The sequence below is a fragment of the Galeopterus variegatus genome, unplaced genomic scaffold (genome assembly GCF_000696425.1).
Source record: "Galeopterus variegatus unplaced genomic scaffold, G_variegatus-3.0.2 Scaffold3693, whole genome shotgun sequence".
Lineage (NCBI taxonomy): Eukaryota > Metazoa > Chordata > Mammalia > Dermoptera > Cynocephalidae > Galeopterus > Galeopterus variegatus.
In genome coordinates this window covers 48,584-59,326 of record NW_007729804.1, presented here as the reverse complement: position 1 = coordinate 59,326, position 10,743 = coordinate 48,584, and the positions used below count along the sequence as shown (strand labels likewise).

General features: G+C 33.1%; 1 protein-coding gene across 2 annotated transcripts in view; it reads left to right on the top strand.

Moving 5' to 3' along the window:
* Window positions 1-10,743, top strand: part of LRFN5 (leucine rich repeat and fibronectin type III domain containing 5) — a 161,050-nt gene that overhangs the window by 140,141 nt on the left and 10,166 nt on the right. For both annotated transcript variants that reach the window (XM_008585743.1, XM_008585745.1), the window contains exons 2-3: window positions 1,398-2,802; window positions 5,776-6,485. In XM_008585743.1, coding sequence (XP_008583965.1) covers window positions 1,418-2,802; window positions 5,776-6,485 — 2,095 coding nt within the window. In that variant the 5' untranslated portion in view covers window positions 1,398-1,417. The remainder of the gene's footprint in view (window positions 1-1,397; window positions 2,803-5,775; window positions 6,486-10,743) is intronic.

Genomic DNA, 10,743 nt, shown 5'->3' with positions numbered 1-10,743 from the left:
TACAATGCTTGAAAACCATTGCTTTATATACTTTTGTCCTTTTTTGTTTTTGCTACTTCTTGTGTAAAGGCTAGTTCAATACTAGTTATTCTGTCATGACGGAAGACTACTCATTTGTTAAGACTGATAACGCTTGTTAATTGCAACCACATTTAATATGGCATAAATAGGCATTAAGTGATTCAAATTTATAAAAATATACTTTATTTAGAAAAATAGGTACGATAATTCCAGAATAATTCCATGTTTTATATTTGTATTCTGTTAAATACTAGGATGATTTTCTACAGCTGTTTTCCCTCTCAGTGCTTAAAACTTCATGCAATGTATGAGAATTTTCAATCATATGTATGTAGGTATCTTTATTTTTGAGTATTAATTTCAATAAGATATTGTTAAGATCAAACTGGAAAGTGAAATTGTCAAAGTGCTTATTATTTTTTAAATAAATTTGGATAAACATAAATGTCTTACGATTTTTAAAGAAGGAAAACAGGATGTGATTTTTTTTGTGACTCACTGTTGAATATTTTGGTGACTGCTTTCCGTAAATTATCTTTAAAAATCCNTTTTGTGACTCACTGTTGAATATTTTGGTGACTGCTTTCCGTAAATTATCTTTAAAAATCCACATTTACAGCTAATAAGCTATTCTAATCTTTAGGGAAACTGGAGTTTTGTGATGAATTTTCGAGTTTGTTATTTTTAATAATAAGGTGCTATACTTGATGTTAGGATGTGAAGGTTGAAGTAAGTCAAGATAGTTTGTAAAAATTAATAAAGTTTAACTAATAATTATTTTCAAAGGTCATGCTACAAGGTCACTACAATAACAAGTATTGTTTTGTATTGTTTCTATTTAAACTAGTGTACTGAACTGCTTGCAAATCCTTAAATATGCCTCTAATCTTTTTAACTTACCTGTGCAACAAGATGTCCTTCGGGGTTTAGGGGAAGTTTTCCTCCACTTCCAGCCTACAGTCTGGGCTGGATGTCACTTCTATATTCACCCATGGAGTACTCTGGACATATTTCAAAAATGGCAGTTAATGTACAAAATTATAATCATCTTTTGACTTTTTTGTTTTTTCCATTTGATTTGAAATCCTATGAAACCATGAATGGAATGCTATTTATTCCTAATAATGGCAGTTAATGTACAAAATTATAATCATCTTTTGACTTTTTTGTTTTTTCCATTTGATTTTAAATCCCATGAAACCATGAATGGAATGCTATTTATTCCTAATACTCCAGTATAAAATAGATATTTAGTACTTGTTAAAAAATAAAGTTATTTCCATATTCCAATTTGCATGAAACATTATTCTAGTAGGAATATGAACATTTATTAAATAATTTGATGCTAACACTGTACTTTGTGTACTCTCTTACAGGCTCTTAAATTTGATCTACAATGGAAAAAATTCTCTTTTATCTGTTTTTCATTGGCATAGCAGTGAGAGCTCAGATCTGTCCAAAGCGTTGTGTCTGTCAGATTTTGTCTCCTAATCTTGCAACCCTTTGTGCCAAGAAAGGGCTTTTATTTGTTCCACCAAACATTGACAGAAGAACTGTGGAACTGCGGTTGGCAGACAATTTCGTTACAAATATTAAAAGGAAAGATTTTGCCAATATGACCAGCTTGGTGGACCTGACTCTATCCAGGAATACAATAAGTTTTATTACACCTCATGCTTTTGCTGACCTACGAAATTTGAGGGCTTTGCATTTGAATAGCAACAGATTGACTAAAATAACAAATGATATGTTCAGTGGGCTTTCCAATCTCCATCATTTGATATTGAACAACAATCAGCTGACTTTAATTTCTTCTACAGCATTTGATGATGTCTTTGCCCTTGAGGAGCTGGATCTGTCCTATAATAATCTAGAAACAATTCCTTGGGATGCCGTTGAGAAGATGGTTAGTTTGCACACACTTAGTTTGGATCACAATATGATTGACAACATTCCGAAGGGGACTTTCTCCCACTTGCACAAGATGACTCGGCTAGATGTAACATCAAATAAATTGCAAAAACTACCACCTGACCCTCTCTTTCAGCGAGCTCAGGTACTAGCAACCTCAGGAATCATAAGCCCATCTACTTTTGCATTAAGTTTTGGTGGAAACCCCTTGCATTGCAATTGCGAATTGTTGTGGTTGAGGCGTCTGTCCAGAGAAGATGACCTAGAGACCTGTGCTTCTCCTGCACTTTTAACGGGCCGCTATTTTTGGTCAATTCCTGAGGAAGAGTTTTTGTGTGAGCCTCCTCTCATCACTCGTCATACACATGAGATGAGAGTCCTGGAGGGTCAAAGGGCGACACTGAGGTGCAAAGCCAGGGGAGATCCTGAACCTGCAATTCACTGGATTTCTCCTGAAGGAAAACTCATTTCAAATGCAACAAGATCTCTGGTGTATGACAACGGCACACTTGACATTCTTATAACAACTGTAAAGGATACAGGTGCTTTTACCTGCATTGCTTCCAATCCTTCTGGGGAAGCAACTCAAACGGTGGATCTTCATATAATTAAGCTCCCTCACTTACTAAACAGTACAAACCATATCCATGAGCCTGATCCTGGTTCTTCAGATATCTCAACTTCTACTAAGTCAGGTTCTAATGCAAGCAGTAGTAATGGTGATACTAAAATGAGTCAAGATAAAATTGTGGTGGCAGAAGCAACATCATCAACAGCACTACTTAAATTTAACTTTCAAAGGAATATTCCTGGAATACGTATGTTTCAAATCCAGTACAATGGTACTTATGATGACACCCTTGTTTACAGGTAAGAAAAATTAAACAAAGTTGTATACTTACTATGCATCTTAGTGTGGGGCTTGTTATTGTACTACTGATTTTTTTTTAAATTGGCACTGCTACTCTGTGTTATATAGTATTCCGTTTTTTTAAAAAATGTATAACATAAGCCTTGTATAAGGTGGTGATATATGTGGGGAAATATTTGACATGGTGTTATTTTAAGAGAGTTCAAATTTATACTTAATATTATGCTTACTTACTTTTTTCCCCTCATCGAAGAGATGTGACTATCAGAGAACAAGACTGATTTATTTTAAAAATTCAAAAACATACCAGAATTTACACATCCACATGAGTGTTCTTTCCTTCAAGGAAGTCACGTTGGGAAGCTATACCATTATCCCAATGATGCTGCCATTGCTCAAAGCACTTTTGGAATTATCTTTAGAACCTTCGTCATACTATTTTGAATATCCTCAGTGGTGGCAAATCTTCGTCTGTTGAGGGTGAATTTGAATTTTGGAAACAAGCAAAAGCCATTTGGAGTCAAGTCTTGTGAATAAGGTGGGTGATCAAGATGGGTATTGCCATTTTTGGTCAAAAATAGGATGTAACTATAAAATAATGAGACTGATTTTTGGCGTGATTGAGTTATGTGCATGTGTGTTGTCTCGTGCACTGGTTCTTAAGACAGTTCCAAAGACAAAGTTTGTAAGTATTTTGAGCAGTGAATGTATCACTGGACTAAGTATGTAATCTCTGGGTAAGGACAATGATGGAGAATTTGCACTTGCTAAAGAATTTCTGGTATGTTTTTCTAAAGTTCAGCCTCATTGATTTATAGTCACATCTTGTCCAATTTTCAGTTGCAAATACACATTTTTACCCCTTCATATAATTTTGCTCATGATAAACTATTATTACCCCTAGGAAATTATGCAAAATCATGCCTTTGAAATATATGAAATCCATACATATGTACATATGTATATGTACATGTGTATCTCTATACACACGTACGTATATATGTGTGTGTGTGTGTGTGTGTGTGTATACCCTAGGAAATTATGCAAAATCATGCCTTTGAAATATATGAAATCCATACATATGTACATATATATATGTACATGTGTATCTCTATACACACGTACGTATATATGTGTGTGTGTGTGTGTGTGTGTGTATATATGTCTTTAAGCTTTTCAGAAATCACATCAGCTAAGTTCCTATGTACCCAGGTGAGTTCTTGAAGATAATTTGATTTTCACTCATTTATGGAAATGAGGATAATTTTTTAAATAAGTATAGGCTAGTAGGAAAGAAATAAAAATATCCAAGTGATCAGTCCTGGGCAAGGATTTACCTGGCTGAGTTTTAATTTTCTCATTTCTCAACAGAAGAGATTAGATTAAATCATTTCTAATTCCCCTCTCATCACTAACTGTATGAGGACATAAACTATGATACATGTATATCAGCATAAAGTAGTTTTCTCTTGTCATACTAGGGTCTTCATCTAGGCCATGGGCTATTTAACCAGTTGTCGATGAAAAACCCCCATCCCACCCCTCACCTTCTCATAGCTACTGGACATCCTATATAGTTTAAGTGTTAGCTTTGTGATATAGGTCAAGTTTTATTTTCCAAATACCAAGAATTTAATCCTCCTATGACAGGCCATGGGCTATTTAACCAGTTGTCGATGAAAAACCCCCATCCCACCCCTCACCTTCTCACAGCTACTGGACATCCTATATAGTTTAAGTGTTAGCTTTGTGATATAGGTCAAGTTTTATTTTCCAAATACCAAGAATTTAATCCTCCTATGATGAGGATTTTCTACCTTGAGGAATTACTTGTATCCCTCATTCTAATGTTTGTCATTTGCAAAATGTTGACAATGCCTATCTCATAAGGTCATTGTAAAGGTTAACATTTTAATGTGTGTAAAATGCTTAGTAATGCCTGACATTTATCATGTACTTGCTAAATGGTAGCAATTTCAGTCAGAAATACATACTCTGGCCTGAAAGTTTCTTGGTACATTTAGAGCACATTATTTAAATTCTGTAACAGATTAGTATTGATAAGTTATCAAATTCCTAAAACTGTCCTTTAGGGAAAAAATAGTTTTAAGCCTTTTTCTCAAATTAATTTTAGTTTAGGTCATATTTGGTTGCAACTGAGAAAAATAAAGTTAATGGAAAATAGGATCTGCCAAAAAACTTTTACAATGTACTTGATTGAGATGTCTATAAATTTTTATCAAACTTTAGAAAATGCACTGTAATGGAAATTTTTATCAGTACACAATCAGAGGAGGGATTTATACTGTGGTCAACAGCCTAGCCTTGCTCACGTTGCCAGGATAGTATGACATATATTTTCATCCTCATTTATAGATAAAAAACCTACTGAGGACCAAGTATTGAAGGCATTAGAAAAGGATGAGATCTGTAAATAAAACACTTTAATCTTAGTAATTATCTTAGTTATTAAAGATAGATTTAGTTGGTACCATTCCATAACAGCTTATTACTGATTCAGAAAATAAATGCACCAAAATGCATTTCCATTCTGATTTTTAATGTGATTGTCAGTGTTTTCCTTTCCTTCAAATTGCCTTTTAGTCACAGAGGTGTTGTAAGTGCTAAATGGATTTGTTTAGTAGTCAGATAATGTCACAGACACACCTTTCAAAAGCAATTTGTCATAAATGATTTTTTAGCAGTGGCTTTTATTAGGAGTTCTGCTTGGCCAAGCAATGTAATTAGTAAGCTTGTCAAGGCATGGTGCAGGCACCGTTAATATAATGCAGATTCCAACAATGACTTTTAGTCATTTTAACTGGGTAAATATAAGATTAGATCATTTTTCTATATTTCACACTATAAATGTGCTAAAATGAGACAAAACTAAAGTCGTAATGACTCTGTGTGTGTGTGTGTGTGTGTTTTGTTTTGCTTTTAATATTAACGCAAATTCCATTGTCCCTCAGAATGATACCTCCTACGAGCAAAACTTTTCTGGTCAATAATCTGGCTGCTGGAACTATGTATGACTTGTGTGTCTTGGCCATATATGACGATGGCATCACTTCCCTCACTGCCACAAGAGTCGTGGGTTGCATCCAGTTTACTACGGAACAGGATTATGTGCGTTGTCATTTCATGCAGTCCCAGTTTTTGGGAGGCACCATGATTATTATTATTGGTGGAATAATTGTAGCATCTGTGCTGGTTTTCATCATCATTCTAATGATCCGGTATAAGGTTTGTAACAATGGGCAGCACAAGGTGACCAAGGTTAGCAATGTTTATTCTCAAACTAATGGCGCTCAAATACAAGGCTGTAGTGTAGCGCTGCCCCAGTCTATGTCCAAACAAGCTGTGGGACATGAAGAGAACGCCCAGTGTTGTAAAGTTGCCAATGACAATGTGATTCAATCTTCAGAAACTTGTTCGAGTCAGGACCCCTCTACCACTACCTCTGCTTTGCCTCCTACCTGGACTTCAAGCACTTCTGTGTCCCAAAAGCAGAAACGAAAGACTGGCACAAAGCCAGGTACCGAACCACAGAGCGAAGCTGTCACAAACGTTGAGTCCCAAAACACTAACAGGAACAACTCAACTGCATTGCAGTTAGCTAGCAGACCTCCTGATTCTGTCACAGAAGGACCCACATCTAAAAGAGCACATACAAAGCCAAGTAAGTTTCTCACTTTGCCTGCTGAGAGATCCAGAGCAAGGCACAGGTACTCCCTGAATGGAGAATTACAGGAATACTATTGTTATACTAACTCATCGAACACAAGTGGACTGCTCTCTAAAAGAAGTATATCTGTGAATAGGATGTTAATTCAGTCCAACAGATCAGATAGTCATAGTGGAAAAACAACTCTTTCAAATTCTGAGTGGATATTGGAAAGCTCTGTGTAATCTATTATTCCTTTTTAATGAAAAATTATTTTAAGAACTCACATAGGAAATTGGAATTTGGAATTCCAGTCTTATCTCTCTGATACATGGCTAAAAGAGCCCAGGTTGTGTATGAACCTTCTATGGTGCAGTTAAAAAAAAAAATATATATATATATATATATATATATATGTATGTATGTATATATGTATATGAAGGTAACAGGTAAAATGGTTAAGGGAAAAAAAGCATGACAAAGCAGCAGTGCCTTTCCCTATTCTAGGACCAGCTTGAAGATTCTGCAGCAGCAAATCACAAAAGTTATCATAAGAAAAAAAAATCTTGCATAAAAAATGATGTTTCCTCCAATTTTACAAAAAAATCTATGAATAATTAGTATTTTTCAATGAGTGAACTGTATATTTTCTTTCAATGACAGTGATGTTATCTTTACTTTTAGGAAAATGTATTGCTATGTTATTTAAAATAAAGTATTCAATTAGTATACCCAGACAATGTTAAAATAAGTACCCTTCTAAACAACATTCTTGGTTCAGGTGCCTTAATGGTTCTAAGAAATTTCTTTTCTGTGACACAGCTTTTTCAGTGAAAAGGAGAAGAAAATGCAATTCATTTTGCATTTATCAAAAAATCCATTCAGTTTTAAGTCATAGGCCACAATTTCATGTGCATCTACATGGGCATATGAAGGTGTTTTCATTCATTCAGTACACACTTACTGAACGAATGAGTTTTACATAGCTCTTAATGCAAGTTAAAGAGGAAGACAAAAATACAAGACTGCTTTTATCAAAGGGGTGTTTATGTTTATCACCAAGTTTAAAAAAAAAAAAACTTCTAACGGAGTTCTCATTACATTTATAAGCAATAAAAGTCATTGCTCATTAAACAGATACTGTTTTTTCCCGTCTGCACTATAATTCTGTATTAAAATGTTTCTCTGTTAAAGTAAATCCATTTATTACTTTAACCAAAACCTGTGATAAATTTAATTAGAAATCATCTGAGTGGGAATACATAATTTCTTTAAAAAAATTAAATTTAGTCAGAAAATAATATTGCTTCTTGATAATATGGTATTTCTAAATGCTCCAAAATCGAGATCTATAGATAAATGTTCCTATTTACTCATTGAAAAATTTAATTATATGCTTACTTGATGGTGTTTTATTAAAGATTCATTAATGGAGTTTACAACAAACAAAATAAAGATTTTTGTTTGTTTACTTATTTTTTTTGAGAATGAAACTCGTGTGGTAACTTAGATCCATTACCTTGCACAAAAGAACATGACAAAATAGTCATAATACAGTAAGATAGGTACTTTATATGTTGGAGTTTACAACAAACAAAATAAAGATTTTTGTTTGTTTACTTATTTTTTTTGAGAATGAAGCTCGTGTGGTAACTTAGATCCATTACCTTGCACAAAAGAACATGACAAAATAGTCATAATATAGTAAGATAGGTACTTTATATGTAAAAAAAAAAATACTCCCTGAGAGTAAGTTAAATAAACAGTAAAATTTTATTAACTCTTTAAGATTACTTGGAATACCATTAAAACATTAGTGAGGAATTTCAAATCATTAGTTAATTTTCTTCTGATAGAGGAATACACAAAAATTTCAGTTGATTTTGACTTGACAAAGGCATGTTTTATCACGTGGTTTATGATGATGCTGTTCAACAGAAGGCAAGATTAAAGCAGAGATTACTTTCCGTGCCAGTCTTGGAAAAAAATGATCCAGTGGGCGTTTCCTAAATTTCTTCTTGCCCTGCTTCCCTTTTGAAAAGTTTGCCTTTCCCATTTGCAGTCTAATCACTCTCAGGTTTGTAGTTCTGCTGAGGAATAAATGAGGTCACATGTGTGATAGTAGTTTATGAAATCAAAAGCACTGCTCTAAGTGAAGTGTATTTTCCACATTATTACTATAATAATTCTCTAATTCCTGTTAAATGTTTTAAATTAACATCAATTACATAATTCTTTGCAAGGTGCTGATTAATACTTTTCCTCTTTTTAGATTTATCAGCACAGTGATAAAAAATCTTGAACATAAAAACGCTTTTAAGATTTAAATAAATTCCCAAAGGTAGTATTTCTGGAATTAAGAAAGATGAGATCAAAGATAAGAAGACCCTGAAATCAGACCACATAAGCAGCTTTTTAGCATCTCTACTCCAAGCTACTGATGAACTTGTTTTGTATTTTCCAGTTGCCTGTATGTTTAGAACTCAATTTCCTGCTTATGTTTCTAATGAAATTTTGATTAAGTATCTGTTATTTCTCATACATATTTAAAGCTCTGTGATATATAATCATGTAAAATTTATTTTGTTTGTCTAAAACGACTGACAATAGTTTAATTTTGTATTATTTTTACTGGACCATTTTCAGGATGTGTTAGATAATGCTTGAACTTCTTAAAAGTGGTAGAAAGGTGAATTTCGAGCCTGTGTTCCTGTCTTTCAAAAGGTTCATATTTTGAGAGATCAGCAAAAGATCAGCTTGTCAAGAAGGTCAAATCATTGCTGATTTATTTATAAGCATACGAAGAAATTTTGTTTAGGGCAATTTTAGTGTGAAGTGACTGAACAAGAAATGTATGAGAAAGTTGGTGATAATTTGTGTTACCTATTATAATGTCTAAAACACCATAGTTTCTTAGAAGAATGAATGAATACATAAATAAATGAATGGGGGCAGGGAGAAAGGTGTGGCAATAATAATTTTGATTAATTAACAAAATGGAGATTTATGATCCAGATATTATATTACCACAAGCAAGAAATTGTACTTTTTTTTTTGCTTTTCCTTCTGTCATTTATTGCATTTCTAATTTGGCCAGACATATAAACATGATCCGAAGCATGTGGTTTGCTGTTTGGTGTTGCTGACTATATGCAGATTATATATATATATTATTTTTTACTTCCTTGCACTTTATTTTTCTGCCATTTTTAGCCATTTTACACTATGATTGTAGCTTCTTCAATGTGAAAACCTACTAACAAATTACTATGTTTGCCATCAAGCATATTTTAACAGGCATTTACTCCAAACATTTTTTAAAAGAATGTGTTCCTTTATTGCTTTTGTTCCTTTTGGATAATTTGTCTCTCAATCTGAAAATGCCAAACTGCTATCACAGTAGTGTCATAAATGGATACGGACGCATTGAAGCATTGAGTTTGATTTGATGGATATTATTTATTTTTAATCTACAAATAGATGAATACATAGTACATTCAATTCAACAATTTGAATTAGATACATTAATACTCACACTGTGGACAATTTATTTTTTAAGTTAATGGAGTCAGTTGAGGTCTCAGTAAACTATTTTATGCTTTAAAAGAGTTGATTTGTAGATATATTTTACTACAAAAAATTATGTTTTGAACCATTTTAAGCAATCTATAAATATAACAAGTTTACTCTCTGAAAGATATATACTTTCACAAATACTTAAGGAAATTTTAAAAATTAAATCTATTCCATTTGTCAGCAGGAATCTCTTTGTCTTTTAGTTCTTGTGAGTATTTTCCTTCAAATTAAAGCACTCATAAATTACTTGCTTCCAATATGAATTTTAAATATTTTATTTCCTTGTATTTCTGAAAAAAAATATTTATAAAGCTAAAAGATGTAAGAGTAATTGTCTTTTAATTCCTAAATTTAGTATTTCCTCTATGTTTATTCACAGTAATAAACTTAAAATCCTTAACGTGCTCGTAGTTAAAATCCTGTAAACATAAATCATCTTCTTGTAGGTAGAACTGTGAAGGTAATCATACATTTCTTCAAAGAAGACAACAAATGACAACAGATATGAGCCTGTTGTCTTCTCGGCATGGCTGATTTCCAATTGCATTTTACAATGCTAAGGAGACAATGTTTGTATTAGAAAGAATGAAGACTGTCTACTGTCTTTCCCTTGTTTAGCCTTCCCTTGTGTCTCAAGAATAGTTTAGTGTTTCTACCTTAACAGTTTGTAGTTCTCTGTGAGTGTGTGAAGTATTTT